Here is a 21,138-nt window from a genome sequence, read left to right as displayed (position 1 = left end):
ACAACAGGAAAGACAAAGTTTTCTGTCTCAGAAATGCTCTGTCCATTTCTTACTAGGAATTAGAAGCGGTTTCATCAGAAGCAGCCCCTGCTCTTCTCCAGAGAGTACCAGCTCCAGGGTCCCACTCCTAAGCAAGGGCTCCCATCCAGTGCAGGCACCACTGGACAAGCCACTGGTTCTGGTTTCCGTCTTCTTTTATTACTTACTTGTTAGATCCCAGAGAAGATGTTCATTTGGGTAAATATTACAGTAATTTCATGTGTACGAGGACAAAGGCTAAACACAGAAAACCCCAGATTTACAGGGAAGGGAAAAGCCCTGTGGCACTATCCACGCCCCTACTCTTCCTACCTTCAGAACCAGTTAGTACATGGACTCCTATCATAAATGTTCTCCCTGCGATCCGGTTATAAAATTCTTCCTCTTGAAGGATGACTTTCTATCCTCATTAATTACTCAGGTAATACCTTAAAAAGCTGCCCAAACACACTGCCATCTCATAAACTTTGAGATTCTAAGTTATTTAGGGACCATAATTACTGAAGGACATCACTTTTGTTCAAATAATAAAGTGTGTGTGTGTGTGTGTGTATTTTTTTTAGGGAAGGAAAATTCTTATGAAACTTTATTCACCATGAATTTTTCTACATTTCTAAAGACTTTTCTGTAAAACACAAAGCTTTGGTTTAGTGTCAGTTAATACTATGGCAATAAAACACATCACCTACTATCCTTGACGGCTACAGTCTTAGTTTCAGAGAATCATTTGCTCTACCTTGTACCTAGCATCTCACTTTTTTTTTAATTAACATATAATGTAATATTTGTTTCAGGGATACAGGTCTGTGAATCATCAGTCTTACACAACTCACAGCACTCACCATAGCTCATACCCTCCCCATTTGTCCATCACCCAGTCACTCCATCCCTCCCCCTCCACCCCCCAGCAACCTTCAGTTTGTTTCCTGAGATTAAGAGTCACTTATGCTTTGTTTCCCTCCGATTCCATCTTATTTCATTTTCCCCTCCCTTCCCCCAACGATCGCCCCACCCTGCCTCTAAAATTTATATCAGAGAGATCATGTGATAATTGTCTTTCTCTGATTGACTTATTTTGCTTAGCATGATACCCTCTAGTTCCAAACACATTGTTGCAAATGGCAAGATTTTTTGCTTTTTGATGGCTGCATAGTATTCCTGTGTGTGTGTGTGTGTGTGTGTGTGTGTGTGTGTGTGTGTGCGCGCGCGCGCGCGCACCACATCTTCTTTATCCATTCATCTGTTGATGGACATCTCGGCTCTTTCCATGGTTTGGCTATTATGACACTGCTGCTCTAAAAACTGGGGTGCACATGCCCCTTCGGATTACTACATTTGTATCTTCTGGGTAAATAGTAGTAGTGCGATTGCTGGGTCATAGGGTAGCTCTATTTTCAACTTTCTGAAGAACCTCCATACTGTTTTCCAGAGTGGCTGCACCAGCTTGCATTCCCACCAACAGTGTAGGAGGGTTCCCCTTCTCTGTATCCTCACCAACTTCTGTCTTTTCTGACTTGTTAATTTTAGCCATTCTGACTGGTGTGAGGTGGTACCTCACTGTGGTTTTGATTTCTATTTCCCTGAGGCCGAGTGATGTTGAGCACTTTTCATGTGTCTGTTGGCCATTCAGATGTCTTCTTTGCAGAAATGTCTGTTCATGGCTTCTGCCCATTTCTTGATTGATTATTTGTTCTTTGGGTGTTTGTTATCTTTGAAGAGTTAATGTTATCCTTAAAGGGTACCCTGGAGGTCATCAAGTGCCATTCCCTTATTTTAGAGTTGAGGAAACTAGGCCTTGACATGTGATTTTCCGAGATAACACACCTGACTGACAGCAAACCGGGACCCAGACCCTAAACCCATGGGCCCCCAGGCTAGGTGTTGCCTACCGGTCTGGCTGCACTGTATCCAGCAGGTCCTGGGCCTGTGAGTCCTGCCTGAGGAGAAGGCTGATTCCGTCCTGAAAAAAAGACATCACACCATGTACTTAAGTTTTGTTTTTGTTTTTTTTTTAAAGAAAGAAATAACCCATGTACTTCTATCCCAAGTGTCTACGTGGTCCAGTTTTAAGGTTAAGTAGCTAAATTCAAGTGTTTTTACCTATATTATCTTTCCGTGTTGTTCCAGGGCTTTTGGGTGCTTTGAAGCAGGAAGGGGAAAAGAAACGAGTCATAAGTAAGCAATCAAGCAACACTGCGTAAAACATCAGTTGGCTGTTCTGTTTCATTACCAGCACAGATGGGGGCATGAGATGGGAACCAAAGGTACACTGCTTTGGATAATGATGAAGGCTACTATCTGTCCTGAAGGAAATGCCCCAAAAGAGAAAAAAATTAGAATACTCAGAGTGACATTCATGCGAGACAACTTAGCCCTCAATCTGATCTCTCACGCACAGGGTGACTTCTAAGGTGACCTTCCCAACAGAGTTCTCTCCTGTGAACCCTGAAAACATAAGGTCAGCTTGTGTGAATGGTGACAAGATGTGACCTTACTACCTCTGCTCCCCAGCATACGGAGCATTTTCCAGGTTATATCAGGGGCTCCTAACAACCCTGTTTTAGAGCTTCGTGCTGTAGCTATCACTATGGATAAAGGAATCTTATGATGAGGAATTTTAGAGTTCTACAACAAAATCCTCTGATTAAAGTAGAAGGCAGGCACATCTCACAACTAAGTATTTGCCTTATGGAAGACAGTGTTAATATGCAGTTCAAATTCACTAGAAAGATACTAGACCTAGACAAACAAAATGAAATAAATCACTCTGGGGGCCAAAAGGAGCATGGGGGACTATAATGGGTGGCATTTCAAATTTAATATTTTTTAAAGGAAATTCAAGTGCAATTGTCATATTAAATACATCAGCCCTTTATAACTATAATCTTAATGAATGGCTTTTAGTCTTAATGGTCTTTTAAGCAAATTTAGTTCAGCATCATTATACATAAAAAATTTATGTTATTTGAAATCACCCACGAAATACTTATTCTTGGACCTGAATTAATAGGGTTTCATGATAATTATTAATTTTTAAAACTGCAGAGTTGGTATAGTACATTTCTAAATGTTTGACTTACTCTGAAAATAATTTTGAAAGGCATTTTTCTTAAAATAACACTGTACAGTAATTCCACATCCTAAGTAGATATGAAATATATACAAAACAGAGTGCAATACAACACAAGAATCACAGGGTAATTAAATGGGTAGCCCGTTAGAAACTATCCACAACACGGAATGAGAAGAGAGAAAGTACGAGGTTACACGGTGTACATGGAAGAAGGGGAAGTTTACGGGCAGACTAAGGACAGATTTAGTGTACTTTTAACACACTGGGGGGGGCTGACATTTAGCAGTGAGATGAGAGGTCCGTTTCTATGATGCAGAAGTCTTGTTACCTTCCATCTCTCGCCTAGCTGCCCCAGGACTGGGAGGGGCTCCAACACCTTTTCAGAGAAAGAACAGAAGCTGTATATTGTTCAGGGCCCACAGCACAGAATGAAAGGCAGGCACACAAAACAATTCCCGCATCCAACTGACTTTTGCTAAAAGGTTCTTTCACTGCTTTAACATCTTCAAAGATACTAATACAAACCAAAGTGACTTCAGAAGCCTAGCCGAAACCCCAGTCCTCCCCTTCCTCAAACAGGATAGAAAGGCTATGACAATTTTTTTTTTACATCAGGTTACGAGCTCTAGGGAATTTTAAAATCTCTTAATGAAAGCCTTGGCTTTATGATCATCTCATTATATTCACAGTTAAATCACTAATAAAAGCTCTAATATTTGACAGTTAAAAAGGAAAAAGAAATCACAGATCAATTTCATTTTAAATTTCTATGGGACTATATTAGTTTCTTAGAAGTTAGTTTTTGATGCATTATTTTAAGAAAACTCTAAAGGTACTGTAATGACTTTCTCTAAGTTACTGCCTTAAAGGAGTTATTAGTTTATAGGTTTCAAAAAGTAAGGTGCAAACATTGCCTACAAAAGAATTATGAAAAGAAGCCATTTTTAAAAACTAAGATTTTAAGTTAAGTTTGATATAACTTTTCACAAATTCATTTAAAAATTTATTTATTTTCTGCCGGTTGCTTTCCTAATTGAAGGAAGAGGATAATTAGGTGTTATCATAAAAATATAAATAAAAGTAGGAGTTTAAAACGGGAAAAATTAAAGTTTTTTTTGTAAGTCGATGGAAAAGTTATCGTCCAGCAGCATTCTGCAGAAGCTGTCAGGCTGAAATAATTGAGCTGTACTTTTTATACAAAGTCCTTAAGATCTGCATATAAGCAGAGACAACCTGGGATAACATGTGAATCGGTCAGCAACGGCATTAGGCAGCCAGAGTGGAAACAGAATGACCACACACGTATAGGGAGTAAGCCTTAACAGTAGTAACAGTGGATCTTTAAAGGCTCTTCTATGGAACTATGATCACTTGGCTCATCCTCTCCTGAGAACTAGATTAAATGAACTTATCAAATACACACATTTAACTGACTTTTGTGAGAAATTTTCATGTAAACCAAAGTACACTTTTTTACAAAAGACCCATTTGTTAATAAAAATTTCCTTATTGAAAAAAATAAAATCATTCTCATGTTAAAAAAAAGTGAAGCATGAGTTTTATGACAAGTTATGATAAAGCCATGCAAAATGAAAGATATATTTCAGAAAATTATAGCCTCAATTTGCATTGCTAGGAAATTTTGCTAATCACTAGATTTGCTAAATTCCTAGAAAAGGAAAGTACTAGAGCATCACTAAGCAAATACTTGGAAAATGTTCTATATTTACTATACCTGAATTCCTTTTGAAATTAAGGTGATTTGGGGGAATTAAATCTGTATAACCAACCTAACTATATTTATTAAGAAAAAGCATTATCAGTCTTTGATTGGTAATTTAACTATGTCCACCTGGAGAATGGAAGCCTGTATCAGCTTGGCTCATTAGTAAAATTAAACTCTGATCTTTTACTTAACAGAAAAATAATGGAAGTTTGGAGCTATTTTTTAACTTGAAGTATAAATATCATTCACTTTGGCTTTTATCAAACAAATCTAAAATGTCTTTCCATTACAGGGATCAAACTCTAAAAGATGAATAAACCAAGATGCATATATTATAACAAATATAAACGGTTACCTCCGAATTCTTTTCTAGCAGGTGCAGGACTCCTAGCCCCTTATAGTTCATAAGAAAATATGCAGCAGAAAGGAAAGGACATTAAATAAAGAAATGAAATGTCAAAGATTTACTACAGTATTCATGATGTTAAATATCACGTAGGATCTACATACTAGTATCTTGGTACTATAAAAAAGCTATTATTTAAGGCAAATACTTTTAATAACTTAAGTAATGGCACTATAGTCACTTAAAAAGAATATTTAAGCAAATATATAAAACTTGATTATAAGTAAGTATATGTATGTTCTTCAGTTCTAATTATATATTTTACAGAAATTCGTACAACTACATCAAATTAGCAAAAGCAAAACAAACATTTTATGCACACCGGTAAGAGGGCAGCTAGAAAAACCCATTACAGAAATCTAGTCGGGAGACACTCTTTCTACCTGTGCCATTGCTCCTACATGTTCCTCAGAGAAAGGCTCAGGCAGTAGCAATAATGATAGGAAAACAGTAAAATCCAGAAGCTCGAAGTCTGAAGACATGCAAAACATTTTAAAATAGAATGGAGGAAGATTTTCAATCTAGCAGAAGTGGAACTTGATTTGTTACCTGAAGGAGGAGGTGGTCTCTGGGGGGGAGCAGGGCGCGCAGGAGGGGCAACCGGGCGGGGAGGAGGAGGCCTCTTGGGCTCTAGGGGCTGAGAATCTCTTTGCTGCTGCTGGGCTGCTGGTAGAGTGTCAAGAGGAGAACCTAAAAAAGTACACGAGGTAAGATCAGGTTCCATGTGGGTGTGAGCACAAGGTATGGTACTTCCCAACACATATGATGAATTCTCGATTTTGCTCATTTTCTCCCTTTGTACTGTTGTGTACTGACAAGCATTTTTATTATCAATAACGTAAGCAGTTCTGCCATTAAATTCCCCTCTGGTATCACGGAAGCAACAGTGCTCGCTCTGCATGAATGCCTTACCTAGACCCCAAGTGCTGGGAGCTGATTTACTGAGTGGCCCGATCAAGAGGGCACAAAGCGTTGGTTGAATAAGGTCATCTGTAGTCTACTGGGCCATACAGAGAAGAAAAAAGGAGTCTCTTCTTTTCTTTACACCTTAGCTTATCTTGAACTAATCTAATGAAGCCAGTCCTCTAAGAGTTGTATGGGAGAACTGGAGAAATTTACGAAATGGAGGACAGCTTCTGGAGATATTGGTAAGCACAGAACAGTGATTTAGTCATGCCGCATAACAACTTCCAGGACGAATCTTCCAATTTTGAAGGATTAATGACTCTTAAATTTGAATTCAAGAAATTTTTTTGTCTCTTTTTGCTTCATACCATAATACAGGTTATGTCTAGGTTATATATAGATATAGCCCAGATGGTTTTGAGTGCTTACTCTAATAGAAAAACAACAATTTTAAGAGCTGGATCGACCTGAACTCATAGAAAAAAAGGTTTAATGAAAACCTCATCTAATGAAAGTGATGATGAGTTTCCTTTCCACCTAGGGCTTACCATCTACAGGTTTCCTCTTTTGTGTGCACAGAAAAAACGGTACAGATCCAAAGGCATCAGAGATTTGACCATCTAAAATCAAACAGATCAGCTAGGGCAAGTCACAGAAAACTTGAAAGAAAATACATACCTTGTGAAGTTGGGTGTCCCGGAGTTCTCGATGGTGCTCGACTTGGTCTTACGGGAAGGGACGGTGCGGGGCCCTCCGATATGGTTGGTGACTGGCAGGGACTGGTCCGGGGCGAAGAGCTCGGTGAAGTGCCAAGGCCAGAACTTGAAGACAGCTGGAGGTGCTGGGGAAGAATTTCCTCAACTTCAGCACTGTAGTCATCGACATCACCTAAGGAAATTAGGTTATTAAAATTAGCACCATTTTCACTTTCTCAGAGGTTTGTTTTCACCAATCTCAGAAGCTCATTTTCAAGGGGTGCATTATAACACTGCAAACACGTAGAGGTTAAGCATGGAGACATGGATAAAACATTTATATGTACAGAACTAGAATTAGTGCAAACACCCTTATAGATCATGTAACTAAAGAGAGCGGCTCCCTCAGAGCACCAGGATGCCAGTGGAGACTAACACCTGGAGTGGCGCTGACACAACAGCTTCCAGTGTTCCAAGGAGCAGTGATCTCAGCATTGGCTGACTCAAAAGTTTACTGCTCTCCTTCCAAACCTTCCTACTTTCTCCATGGACCTGCTCCCTCTCCACTGCCCTCAACTCAGCTCCAGCCCTTACAGCAGACAGGCTCTCGGACAGCTCCATACCCTTCCCCAAGAGTCTCTTCATGCTCCTTCCCCTGTGCTCTCCTGGGGCCGCCCCATGCCCCTCCTTCTCAAGGTTGGAAAGTAGAGTAAGGGTTCCCTCACAACCTGATTCCAATTTCAGAACATTAAACCTCCAATCCTGACCACTAAGGGCTACTTCTTTGAGGCTATGCCTGCAGGAATTTATGTTACTGCTCCCCACACCCCCTTGCTTGCTGCCGCAATCTCCAGCCTCCCTCTGGCGGTGACTTGAAAGCACTCATCGAGGACTAAGCAGAGAGCAGGATGATAGTCGCGTCCTACCATTTCTCTGGGTGACCTCAAAATCCATGTAGAAGACACATCAACACCTGAAAACCCTTGGTCTTGTCTTTACACTCTCTTCCACTCAAACACACACAGCCCTCCCAGGTGCACTAGCTCTGACATATTACTCCAACCCTAGCTCCCAGCCTTTCAGTTCTCTCCCGCAGTGACTCTTCCCTCTCGAGACTTTATCAGGATCCAGGCCTTTGATCCCTCTCCTTTTAGCCCCTGTGCCATTCTGCTTCTCGGAATCTGTCTTCGGCTTCAGTGGCGCTTCAGCTGGGCCACCCCCATGGCACATTCTTCTGTCCCACCCGCATCAGTTCCGTCACGGCACCAGAGCTGCCACTGGAGAGAATCCCATGGTGCTGGCCATTGTGGTCGCATTAAATTTGCAATTTTCAGCCTCCTCTGGGACCCCAAAGCTGCCTGGGAATTTCATGACTGGCTCTCTGCCGCTCCCCCCCACCCCCCAACTCCTTCTAAGGAGCTTTATCTGGAAACTTCTCAACTCTCCTGACGCTGTGGGTTGCCCTACTCCTGCAGATAACCTCAACTTTGAACACGTCTCAAAGGAAAGAGAAGTCTTAAGATGGGACCCCCGTCCCCCCTGCAACAACCTGCAGCCAAGCCGGAGTCTAACCCCACAGCTGCACTCAGGTCTTTGTGGCTCAGCCCACCCTGTTTTCTCAGGGACCTGCTCTATCACCACTTCTGCCCAGCTGGTCCCCAACATCGTCAGCCCTTCCCATGGCACGAAGCACTCCCAAGCCTTTCTCATTTCGAGAACAACGCGGCGCAACCCCCCCCCCCCCCCCCCCAGCCCCAAGCTTAGCTTTTTTAAAGAGTCTGTAGACACTCTCCACTTCTGCACCTTCTAGCCACACCTCAATTTACCACCATCTGGCTTCCTCGCTGCACCGCAAGTCCTCTCATGAGTGTGACCAACAGCCTCCGTCACTGTTATTACACCCAAAGGGCAAGTTGTCCCCATGTCTCCTCATCCGTCTGAGACACAGGACTCCGCTCACTGTGCCTTCCTTGTTACCATTTCTTTCTTTGGTTTTTTAGGCCCACCTCTTGCCTCTTGGACAGTGCTAGTTGTTTCTTTTCAATTTCCTTTTGTGAGCAGCTGCCTTCTGCCTGTCTTTAAAATCTGGGTTTCTCTGTTCATTCCCAGGACCAGTTTTCTCCCATCCCTATACAGTGCTTCTGGCCAAGCCAGTGCAAACCCGTGACTTGAACTGGCATTAGAGCTGTCCTGTGGGCCCAGAGCACTCTGCAGAGTACCCGCCTCACGCACCCGCAGCCTACATGTGAGCCCGGGGGCTCCAAAGATACCTCAGCTAGACATGAGCCAAACCAAATTCATCTTCTACCCCACACGGCTCCCCTGCTTGATTTCTTTCCTCTCTTTTACTCCCTCATGGGCATGCTTACAGAAGAGGTCGGAGCCTTTTCCCTCTTCGGTCCCTGCACCTTCCTTCTTCCTGGCTCACCCTCTCCACCATCCCTTATCTGATTTGCACCCAGCCACTTCAGACTCTCAGTTCAAATTTCAAGTTCTCTGGGAAACTTGCCCTACTTCCCAAATCCGAGGTAGGCCACCGTCCCGTCCCGTGAACTACTGCAGTGCCATTCATAACTGTATCTCTGTCACCTGTCACTGCCAGCTCACTGGTAACACTGCCAAGCTAGGAATTCTGGAAAGACAAGTCAGACATCTGTTGCATTTTCGGCACCCAGTGCGCACCTGGCACATACAAGGTAGGACAGAAATGTATGGACTAAGTCAAGGAATGAACAGAGAAACATGAAAGATGGAGATGTCCTGTAAGACGCTCAACTCTTAAATGTGTTCTGTGGAATGTGCATGGCCTCACAGTATGATATATGCTCATTTTATAAGCTAAGGGATGCACTGTCATGGGAAATATGCCTGAGTAACACAGCACACGGCATAAGAAAGTGCCGGCATGTCTTGATGACATTTAAGGAAATTATTATCCAGATAACTAGGAACTAAATGCGAAATCTGAAATGGCCACATTTATATGGGTCCATTCAAATACATGTGTTCCTAGTGTCCTCGAGAATCTTTTTAAAATTGCTTTGAAATGTATCTTCTTTTGTAGTAAAAACTCTGAATGCCATTCTGTTGTTAGAACACCTACTTTGAACTTCTACTTTTCTACCTTAACCACAACTAGTGGGACCAAACTACACACCAGAATTATCAATTCATGCTCTGAGCACAGAGGGACATAAACTCACACTTGTAAAGCTCTGACTTTAAATGGAAGAATGGCAAACACATTTGCTACCTGAAGTCTAGGTACAGGCAAAACAGACAATGTAATGCAAAACAAAATCTAATTAATTCTGCTCTGTGTGTTACAAGAACACAGAGATGGAAAAACCTGGAGACTAAGGGCTGATGGGAAAGGACATTTATCTAGAAGCACAGAAGTACATGTGTTCCATAAACAAACCTTCCATATCGAAATCTGCTGTGACCTCCGCATCTTCCCCAAGCAGGGTGGAGCTTGTCGATGATGGCAAGGCAACATTTATTTTCTCTAAACTCATTTCTTCCTCCAAATTTTTGATCCAGTCTGGACTTTTTAAGGTAATAGTTATAGTCCGACCCAATAACTAGTTGATTAAAAGAGATGGAAAATAAAAATTCATTAGCATGAAAATTATCTTGGAATGAAGAGACTGCTATGTTACACTATGTTAGTTACACTATGCAATAAGTTTAGGCTTAATTCAGCTAGACTCGATTCAACACGTACTGCCTCACACATACTGAATTTTTAAGTAGCTTAAACATTGCTGATTTTCCCTTTAAAAGCCCATGTTGCTCAGTCTAAGGTCTTCTCTTCTGGAGTGCACACAGATCTCTTCTCTCTTGCTGTAGCCAGTGTCTTTCCCTGGCCAGGTGTAAATTCACTGAAAACTGTGCCACATAATTTGATACTTCCTTTGATTCTGATCCACAGATTAAGTAATTGGCCCTACAAGGAACAATTACAGAAGAGATGACTTGGCATTCTGCCTTTCCTATAAATGTGAGCAGCTTTTAGACCAAAGTATAATCTACAACAGCCAAACACATTATAATTAAGTCACACTGTCCTGTTGACATATTCAAAAAATAGTTTCAAAAAACTTGCAGACAGCCACAAGACTCCTTGGTCAGAGACTGTGCACTAGAAAGACAGTGTCTTTTAAAATCCACGCCATGTAACAAACTTGCTTTCTAAAACCTAAGCTCTCTCCTACACAGTTTCAACTTCCTTCCTTTAAAAAGCTTCTGGAGTATATAAAATAAGTGAACTTTTCTGGTATTTCCAAAGGAGCTGTGTGGCTGTACCCAACATGCTGTGAAGACAGCTGGCCCCTTTGTGGGTACAGATCTTGCTCGGCTCAATGTGCTATCGACATGAGAATTCCTTGAAGGCACGGGATGGATACACTGAAAGCTGCTGGCCAGAACGGTAGAGTCTTTTTTTTTTTTTTTTTTTCAAGATTTTATTTATTTGACATAGAGAGACACAGTGAGAGAGGGAACATAAGCAGGCAGAGTGGAAGAGGCAGAAGCAGGCTTTCCGCTGAGCAGGGAGCCGGATGCAGGCTCAATCCTAGGACCCTGGGATCATGACCTGAGTTGAAGGCAGACGCTTAAGGACTGAGCCACCCAGCAGCCCCAGTACAGTCATTTTTTTTTTTTTTAAGATTTATTTGACAGAGAGAAAGAGATCACAAGCAAGCAGAGAAGCAGGCAGAGAGAGGGGGGGAAGCAGGCTCCCTGCTGAGCAGAGACCAACATGGGGCTCGATCTCAGGACCCTGAGACCATGACCAGAGTTGAAGGCAGAGGTTTAACCCACTGAGGCAACCAGGCGCCCTTACAGTCATTTAGTACCCATGCTGAGCTTTGAAGTCAGTGTCCTAAGACACTAATAATCCTTTGCTTGCTTATCAGACCAAATCAATTCCATTTCAGAACTTGGCAACAGGCTTCATGGGTCTTTAAAGAACACGCTCAAGGGGCGTCTGGGTGGCTCCATCGTTAAATGTCTGCCTTGGCTCAGGTCATGATCCCATGCTCCTGGGATTAAGCCCCACATCGAGAACGATATCAAGCCCCTCATCAAGCCCCACATCGAGCCCCCTGCTCTACGGGAAGCCTGCTTCTCCCTCCCCCACTTCCCCTGCTTGTGTTCTCTCTCTTGAATAAATAAATAATATCTTTAAAAAAAAAAAAAAAAAGAACATGCTCAAGAAGGTCATCCTTTAGGTTTGCCCCACTTCAGCTATCTGCTTTCCCCAGCTCCTTCCCTGGAATGCAAGAGCTCTTAAGGATCTACATCCTAGAAGATTTGGGGCTGAAATAATATTATTAACAAAGGCAACAGAATAGAGGTTTGGAAATGTCTAGCTTTGAGAAGGACAAATTACACATATTATATACTTTCCATAAACATAATTTTTATAGCATTTTCAAAATATTTTTGGGGTGCTAAGAGTGGGTATTTTCTAAGAGCGTAATACAGATAACTAGACTTGAGGGTGAGGGACAAGGCTGAAAAGGAGGGGAAAAACTGTAAACAAGGAAAATTAAACTATCAGAGAAAGACAAAAGAAATTCTCAGCAAGGGCGTAAGCTACTGCCAAGTTGAGAGTTGCTCTTAAATATTTATATCCTCATGGGATGAAGACATGCTTTAAAGAAACTAAAGCTAAAATTAAATTTAAAAATCAGCAATTTCCATACAGTTAAGATACAACGAAGTCACAAGATCGACAGGTAGGAATATCTGCAGCCCAAATGCAAAGGGACTGAACTTCACACCAAGGCTGCTTCAGAAGATGAGTAAATACCCCGGGAAAAATAGGCTGAGGGCATATGCAGCTAATTTAGAAAGTACCAATGACCAATACATTAAGATAACCAGCAATGAAAATCCTAAGGGAAATGACATACCACTTCCGGTTTTTCAGGTTGTCCAAGCTACAAATTACCCAATATCGATTAGGATATCGACATTAGGTAATCTAAGGCATAATACAATTAGACCCATACTTTCTGAAGAGCACTTAGGCAACAAGCATCAAACTGTAATATGCCTACATTCTCTCACACAGCAAATTGACATCTAGGAATTTATCCTAAGGTCAGGAATAAACAGGACAAGCACACAAAATTAGAGCATATAGAGGACTTTCCTGGAATGTTGGTTTTAATAATTAAATTTGGAAGCAATCTAGTTATTAATAAGGGTTTGTTAAATACATTTACGTATCTATCCATGTAATGAAATTCATGCAGACCTTAAAAACATACTTCCTCATACAGAAAAATGTCCATGATACCATCTCAAGTGAAGAGGTAGTGAGAAAATAGCATTTACGACACAATCTTATTTGCATCTGTGCATGTGCATATGTATACATGTATATCCTGCTTGCGTTACTATGTACACAACTGTGTGTATAATCCTATTGGTTTTAATACACATGCATCTATGAAGGTTAAGAGAAATTATTTTGTGATGTTGGATTATTATTATTATATAGTATTATATATTATTATTATTATATAGTATTATTCATTATTTTTCTTTATACTTTTCTGTATTGCAGGATTTGCTTTTACTTGAGTGTATTACTATTTCATTCAGGGAAAACAAGCATATAAAACCTACTTCAAAAGCAATGTATGGGGACGCCTGGGTGGCTCAGTTGGTTGGGCGGCTGCCTTCGTCTCAGGTCATGATCCCGGCGTCCTGGGATCGAGTCCCACATCGGGCTCCTTGCTCGGCAGGGAGCCTGCTTCTCCCTCTGCCTCTGCCTGCCTCTCTGTCTGCCTGTGCTCGCTCGCTCTCCCTCTCTCTCTCTGACAAATAAATAAATAAAATCTTTAAAAAAAAAAAAAAAAAGCAATGTATGTGTGGCAACTGTCCTTTTACTCCAAGGAAACTGAAGTAATGTGACAGAAAAAGCAATCTCAGGGAAGACCTTATGAGGCGCCCACTGTTGGAGAAATTAGGTCTGGATTTTGGTCCTTCCTTCTAGTGACCATACACTTAGAAATTTAGGATCAGTCCAAAGCATTCAGAAAAAAATAGACAGACATAGCACTTTATAGAAGTAAAACTATTCTAGGCCGTTTATGTAAATTTCCTCCATCAATAACGTTGTAAGTCACAGGTTAGGAATACCTCCACTAACTAAAACTTTCTAAAATATTTCAGTGGGATGAATTTGTTATCTTTGGGAATTATTTTATCTATGCCTGAAAGAAGTTTCTGGGTACCATGATCCAAGCCAATAAAAGCAGTTCCTAAGAATAAAGAGTATCTTGCTCCCTTGTTTAGTTGTAAATAAAGCATTTTCTTCCTCTGATATAAATCTCTCCTACCACGAAGGACCCACAATATCTATCCCAATTAATTAAGTTTCCATGTAATAAAAATCTAGTTAGGTGATAAACATGTTTTCTTCTTAGTCTGTTACCAATGGTTAGTATCTTTAGGGAGGACCAAAATAATTCCTAGCTGGTTAGAAACCTAGTCTAAATAATAAATAATAAAGCATACCATATAGTCCTGCACTGGAAATACATTTAGATAATCTTGCAGCCTGTCTATAACAACATAATCTTTGGATACCTTATTTCAAAATGGTTTCGAATCTATAAATGCTGCCTTACCTCTTTACCATTTAGGTTCAGAACACTCAAGGCAGAGCTTCCCTCCAAAAATGTAACCCACATTTTATCTTCTACAAACCTTCAAGAAAGAGGAAAATAAAACATAAAAATTAGTCAATATCTTATATATAACTAGCCCAACGACTAGCCCAATGACTATTAACAAGGGCCTATAGAGGCCAGGAAGTAAAAAACAAAACAAAACAAAACAAAACAAAACAAAACAAAACAAAAAAAACAGGGAGAGCAGTAGGGCCACTGGTGACCTGGAGAGGGCACTCTTCCTCAGAAAGCTTCAAATTCAAATTTCTTTCAAATACTATGCTAAAAAAGCAGTCAGACCTGTGGACCTCCATTTGTGATCCCTGCTAATCTAATCCTTCATTTCACAGACAAGGGAAAAAAGGGCCAGAGGTTGTAAGTGGCTTGTTCAAAGTGACCTTCTAAGGATAATGAGTTTCAGGGCTAGAATCCAAGTTTCCAGGCCCTGCAGTCCAGAACTATGTATTTTCATGGTCTCAAAGACTTCCCTGAAGCAAATTTTCTTTGACCAAGAAATAAGATAGGGAGTTTTCATTAGAATATATATATCTGGTTGGCCCCAAGGTACTTTACTTTATACTTTATTTTCTTTATTACTAACAGCCATCTACTCTCTTGCGACTTCAGTGATTCTAAGTTTGTAATTTTGAAATAAGAAACCCCAAAAGGAAAAAAATTAAAAGGACTTTAGAACAAGTTCTGAATAAGATGATCACTGATACGTAATATTGTTATCATTAAAAAAAGAGGAAAACAAAAACATTACCTGTCTTACTTACAGAACAATTTTACACATTGAACTACTTCCAATTATATAAATCAAGATCAGAAATCCTTGCACATTTTTCAAAGGGGAAAACATGTACATGTACACACACACACACACACACACATTTAACCTAGGATTCAAAAGCATGGCTTATGGATATCAAGAGGAAGAGGCTGTATTCTCTTCCTATCTTTGCCCACTAGGGCAAAAGCTTCTAGATTTTTCCCCTAACTAACAGAAGTATCTATGTTTGTTCCGTTTACATTTCCAGGGAATCTCTTATTTACAAATAAAGTCTACAATTTTTATTTAATAAATGAATTTCATTAATAATAATTTTATAAATCTCTTATTTACAAATAAAGTCTACAAATAGACTTCAGTCACTCCTTAACAGTTATATTATTCTAGACCAAAAGACAGTGGTCAGTTTAGCTTCGCTGGTGACAGCAGTCCTCTCTTTGTTTACTTCCATTGTCTGTCTATTCTAACCTGGCTGTCTGCAGGTATAACAACTAGAATATTCCACGTATGGAGACAACCCGTAGTTTTATAATGTTAGAATAATACCTTGGTTTGTTACCAATACTTTCTTTCTTTTTTTTTTTTTTAAGATTTTATTTATTTGAGAAAGAGAAAGTGAGAGAGAGAGAGACAGCGCACACAAGAGCGGGGTGAGGGGCAGGGGAGAAGCAGATTCCTTGCTGAGCAAAGAGCCTGATATGGGACCTGATCTGAGCCAAAGGCTGTCGCCCAAGCGACTAAGCTACCCAGGCACCTACCAATACTTTTTCAAACGATGTCAAGCAATGTGGGGAACGTTTTTGGCTCCCATTTAATACCAAATTTCTTCAAGACCGGGTCATAAAGATAGGTTGTCTTCCTGTATCAGAGACTTTCATCCCTAATGTACGCTTTGGATTCTCTCTAGTCCAGTGTCATAATCTACATTTGCTCATGAGGACACTTGTCTGCCACTATGCTGCCCACACTGTGCTCCTGGTAGTTTGGCTTTCTGTACTTGGCAAAGCTTACTGTCATCTGTAAACCTGGAGATTTCACTATGTACTTTCTAGTGCCTTAGGAGTTTAGAAATGTTTTATTTGAAAGCTTTGGGGTGGATCTTTGTTAAAAGATTTGAGGGATATATAAATGTAATTTCTTCTCTGGTTGCTCATTTGCTTTCTGAAAGGACTCTAGGTTTCTTGGGCCTGCTTCTCACTCTACAGAGAGCGCACCATCTTCAGTCTGTGGTGTACTGTTTAGGATCTAGGGAAGCCATTACACAATTCTCATCTTCCCAACTAGATGATAAGTAGGAATCGAGTCTTCAATTTTCCTCTGCTCTACCACAGCATCTAGTACAGAGATCTATCTACCAAACAGCTATAAAACGTACCTAAATGAGATGAAAAGCACCGAAAGGAATCAAACCTCTTCCCTATGAAATTCAAACACATACATGTCATTCAGTCTCTCAAAACTGCTGTACACTTGGAAGAGAACATTTTTTTTTTAAACAAGGAAAGAAGCATCTGCTTTTGCAAAAGGCAGATGGTTAAGTCAATGACAAAAACCAAGATTGAAATGGATGACTCCTGGCTGTTCATCTGGTGGTGCTGCTTCTCCATTAGTTGGAAAATTAAATGTACTTAAAACTATTTAAAACATGAAATTTCTTAAACTGAGGGAGGAAAAGTCACTCTAGTCTACTCCGAGCTCTCCTTATAAAAATGAAACAGTGATCGCAGCTTCATTTTGCCATGGGGCTTTGTTATATAGTAGACTGTATGGGAAGTTTAAGTACCACATCTAAATGTGCATGTATCTCTGTCATCAATTGTTCACATAAAGTTTTATTATTCATCTTCAAACTTTCTAACGAGAATTCAGTTTCAAAACCTATGACCTCTTTGAATAACATTTCTATAGTACGATCTTCCTATAGTTTGGCAATAAAACTACAGTTGACCCTTGAACAACACAGATTTGAACTGCAGGTGTCCGCTTACGTGGATTTTTTCCCAATACAGTACGTACATGTCTCTTCTCTTCCTTACAATTTCAGTAACATTTTTTTTCTTCTAGCTTATTTTAAGTACATGAGACATATGATATATTAAATCTGTTAATTGACTGTTGACATCATTGGTAAAGCGTCCAGTCCACAGCAGGCTATTAGTAGTTTTGGGGGAGTCAAAACTTCTAAGTGGATTTTCGACTGTAGGGGATGATCAGTGTCCCTAACTCCCCCATTATTCAAGCACCAACTGTATTCATACGCTATTCAAACAATAACAAGGTAATTTCTAATATAGAAAATATTCAGGAGTCATGAGCTGCTTTTGGACGTGAAATACTCTACTCACCTTATCAGTATAACTTCTCCAAAATTTGTAAACTGTTGCAGAAGCTCATCAATCAAAGCATCATCGAAAAAATTATTTTCTGGGACAGAACTTTTGATTGAGACCAATACTGTACCATCTGGTGGACCCTGAACTGCAATTACTTCTTTATAAATGTTTTGCCTCTCTTCAGCTTCAACTTCAAATATATCTATATCAATCAGGGCAACGACAGGCCTTAAGGCATAAAGGAAGATGGATGTGTTAGAAATGTTTAAGAAGGGGTGTATTTCAAATAAATTTCAAGCACCATTAGAAATACCAAGACTGTTAAAACCTATGGTCAGAGGTCTTCAGCTCGGCTCTTCCGTAGTGCAGCAAAGTGCCCGGAGTCCACGTGTAGAGGATTTTGCTTCCATCTTGAAAACTAGCATTGAGAAGATCTAGATCTTCAGCTGTAGTCAGAATAAAACACACACACACACACACACACACACACACACACAAAGAGAATCCACATGAGCATGACAGATCATGGGCAGCCAGGGGCAAGCTTCTCTGCTTTACTGGCTTCATCTGCCTGAGGCTGGGATGTTGCTACACCTGTACAGCAGCAGGAAGCCTAAATGCCTTTAAGTTAGCGGGGAATTTTGGTTAAATTATCATTTCATGCTTTACTTAGTCAAAATTAAGGCTTTACTTCTGAGGTTACTGAAAGACCTGTGACTACATAGTGTTTCATAAGTATTTCAATGGACAAGTAGCCATTCATAGTATTTCCAAGCCAGATTAGTTATTCAAATTAAAAACCTTCATCAGCACTCCACCTATTTTAACCACTGAAATTCTCATAAAAATTTCATAAAAATGTTTCCTTGCTTCTCTCTATGTGAAATTATGTCACTGAAAGAAAATAGACTAAAAAATTAAATTATTGTAAGCAAATCTGAGAATATTTTTTAAATTGTTTTTTTATTTCTTCTATTCTAGAAAACCTGGGTTGAAAAAAGCAGCCCTCCTCCCTTGATATTTACATCATTCTCTTCTTCCTCATAAAATTTGCATTAGCTCATTTAAATGAAGAAGTCCATGTCCCAACCTGATCTATCAAAAGGCCACTTCCTTCTTCTCCAGAGGACACGGTCTGTCCAGGCAGGGGTGCGGCACTTTTCACTGGTGTCATAGTCATCCGAAAACAAGTCATATTTGTATGTCGGAGCAAAGGTTACTTTTCCTTCTAAAAATCCTCTAAAAATCTAAAACAAACATATATAAAATCAGTTATTCGGAAAAAAAAGAGAAGGTTCTGTTTTCATTCAGACAAGCCATTCATTAAATGTCTACGATATGCTGGAGATTCACACAAAATTTGTGTCCATCAAATGAATACTTTCTACTGAATGGCACAAAGGTTGAGAAAAAATAACCGAGGACTGTTCATGCCGCTTGTTTGACCTTTGACGATACAAAGTGAAAAACATGAAGAAGGGAATTCTGCCAGACCTTTGAGCTTTAAAAGACACTTACAACTATAATGGATTTTAGAAATCCTATAGTCTGACATCTAATTCTCAAATGAGGAAGTAAGACCTAAGTCAGATGATCATGAAGGCAGCATATCAAGCGTCCTCAGTTACCTCTTACTTAAAAAAAAAAAAAAATTTATTTTAACCTTCCAAAATTTTGTGGTTGTAAGTTTTAAAAAGTAAGTTTTAGAAAGGCAGATGATATAAGAAACAAAAGAATAAATAAAGCAGATTACCACAGGGTCTTAAAGCCAAAAAACAGGGGCTCTGAAGACTAAGATTCCAAATTCACTATTTTTGAAAAAGAAAGAACCAAAAATGTATACTCTTTACTTGAAAGTGAATCTTACAGAGAGACCTTAATATATTTTTCCTCCTGGGAATTATTACAAGTCTTCTTTTTCTTTTTTTTTTTTTAATTTTTTTTTAAGAAAAGGTAATTCTGTATATGTTAGAGACATGTATTTTAAGTATAAAGAGACTCCAAGAGCCTGGGTGGCTCAGTTGGTTAAGCACCTGACTCTTGATTTTGGCTCAGGTTATGATCTCAGGGTCGTGAGATCAAGCCCTGCCATAATGCTCCATACTGGGTATGGAGCCTGCTTGGGATTTTCTCTCTCCCTTTCCCTCTGTTCTCCGACCCCCCTCCCCTGCCCCAGCCTTCTGTCCCCATCTCAAAAAAAAAAGAAAGAAAGAAAGAAAGAAAGAAAGAAAGAAAGAAAGAGAGAGACAGACACTCCAAGAGATTCAAGAAAAGAAAAAAAGGAAAGCAGGTCTCATAACAAAAGATTCCCCTTCTCCTCAATGCAAGTATCTTCTTAAATATGTATATACCTGACCAGCATTTTTTTGATTGATAAGCTGATCTCCTGCTATCAGAGAATCCCAATTTTGCTGTCTTATCAGCTCTTTAACTTCTTCATTAGGCAGATCAATGCGGTAGTTGAAATCACCACACCAAAATACGTAGTCATGGGAAAACAGCATCCTTCCCTGAAGGCAAGGAGAAGGGATTTTAGATTCTCAACAGTCAATCTGAAAAATGTTTTACAACTATTTCTTTGCCTCAGATATGCTCACCTTCCCCTGGCCAGGCCCTATTTATGTGACCCAAGACTAATAACACATGAAACTTCAATTTAGGTGAACACTGGTGATGTTCCTAGGAACTACCGTATGTTTTCAAAAACTGACAGAGAATTTGGGGTAAATTAAAGTACACATTTCAAAGCTTCATCTTCAAGGACAAGCAGTAAGAGCTTACCATCGGAAAACTCAACTTCCGTGCTATTTCTACAAAATCTTCGTTTCTTTCTTTGACTTGTGATTGTCCTGCAGCAAAGTGGCTACAGACGAAGCAGAGGCTTGTCGTATGGAATAGCATTCGTATCGCAACTGCTCCCTTATTTCCAGTGGCACCTCCCATTCCAGTCTTCACAGTATCGACTGCGACATCCCTTCAAAACAGAAGACTCTAAATCAAAGAGGGGAGCTATGAAGAGTTCTGTGCATGTCAGAAATTAGGAATGTCTATGACAGAAAGATAAAACTAGTTTGAGGACAAGGCTATGCAACAGTATGGTAAAACTCTTAGTGACTCTTTATCAAAAACACATTGGAAACCAAGATGCAGGAGTAAGTGTTTTCTCTGAAGCAACGAACATGCCAGGTCTTTTCCTTGTCACACGGTAATCGGAAGGAGCCTCTGGAGATGCTGTTTACTGACCTGATGAAAGGAGCATGTTGTGGTCTGATAAAAACAAACAGGCAGACGCCCACCAACTGCTCCGAGGCCAGCAGCACATACTTGTTGTCTCTGCTGATGGTCTTCTGCAGCTCCACGGCCCACAGCTTCTGGTTTGTTGTGCTGGCAGAAAATATGACAAAGGGAATCTTCTAAAAGACATTGACAATACAGCCTACTTTACAAGGCAATTGTCAATGACATCTTTCTATACC

The 21,138-nt window shown here is 40.1% G+C and overlaps 1 protein-coding gene across 1 annotated transcript in view; it reads right to left on the bottom strand.

Moving 5' to 3' along the window:
- The window catches only part of SYNJ1 (synaptojanin 1), an 84,043-nt gene that overhangs the window by 8,369 nt on the left and 54,536 nt on the right, over nucleotides 1-21,138 (bottom strand). The window contains exons 17-30 of the mRNA XM_032865424.1: nucleotides 20,906-21,046; nucleotides 20,444-20,636; nucleotides 20,014-20,172; nucleotides 18,753-18,909; nucleotides 17,991-18,108; nucleotides 17,675-17,890; nucleotides 14,495-14,573; nucleotides 10,267-10,429; nucleotides 6,829-7,038; nucleotides 5,794-5,934; nucleotides 5,194-5,232; nucleotides 3,441-3,488; nucleotides 2,140-2,178; nucleotides 1,929-1,999 (exon numbers count right to left, since the gene is read on the bottom strand). Of these exons, the coding sequence (XP_032721315.1) occupies nucleotides 1,929-1,999; nucleotides 2,140-2,178; nucleotides 3,441-3,488; nucleotides 5,194-5,232; nucleotides 5,794-5,934; nucleotides 6,829-7,038; nucleotides 10,267-10,429; nucleotides 14,495-14,573; nucleotides 17,675-17,890; nucleotides 17,991-18,108; nucleotides 18,753-18,909; nucleotides 20,014-20,172; nucleotides 20,444-20,636; nucleotides 20,906-21,046 (1,774 nt within the window). The remainder of the gene's footprint in view (nucleotides 1-1,928; nucleotides 2,000-2,139; nucleotides 2,179-3,440; nucleotides 3,489-5,193; nucleotides 5,233-5,793; nucleotides 5,935-6,828; nucleotides 7,039-10,266; nucleotides 10,430-14,494; nucleotides 14,574-17,674; nucleotides 17,891-17,990; nucleotides 18,109-18,752; nucleotides 18,910-20,013; nucleotides 20,173-20,443; nucleotides 20,637-20,905; nucleotides 21,047-21,138) is intronic.

Source organism: Lontra canadensis, unplaced genomic scaffold (genome assembly GCF_010015895.1).
Source record: "Lontra canadensis isolate GAN:19392208 unplaced genomic scaffold, GSC_riverotter_1.0 scaffold29, whole genome shotgun sequence".
Lineage (NCBI taxonomy): Eukaryota > Metazoa > Chordata > Mammalia > Carnivora > Mustelidae > Lontra > Lontra canadensis.
Note: the sequence above shows the minus strand (reverse complement) of the source record. Positions and strands in the feature narration are given on the sequence as shown.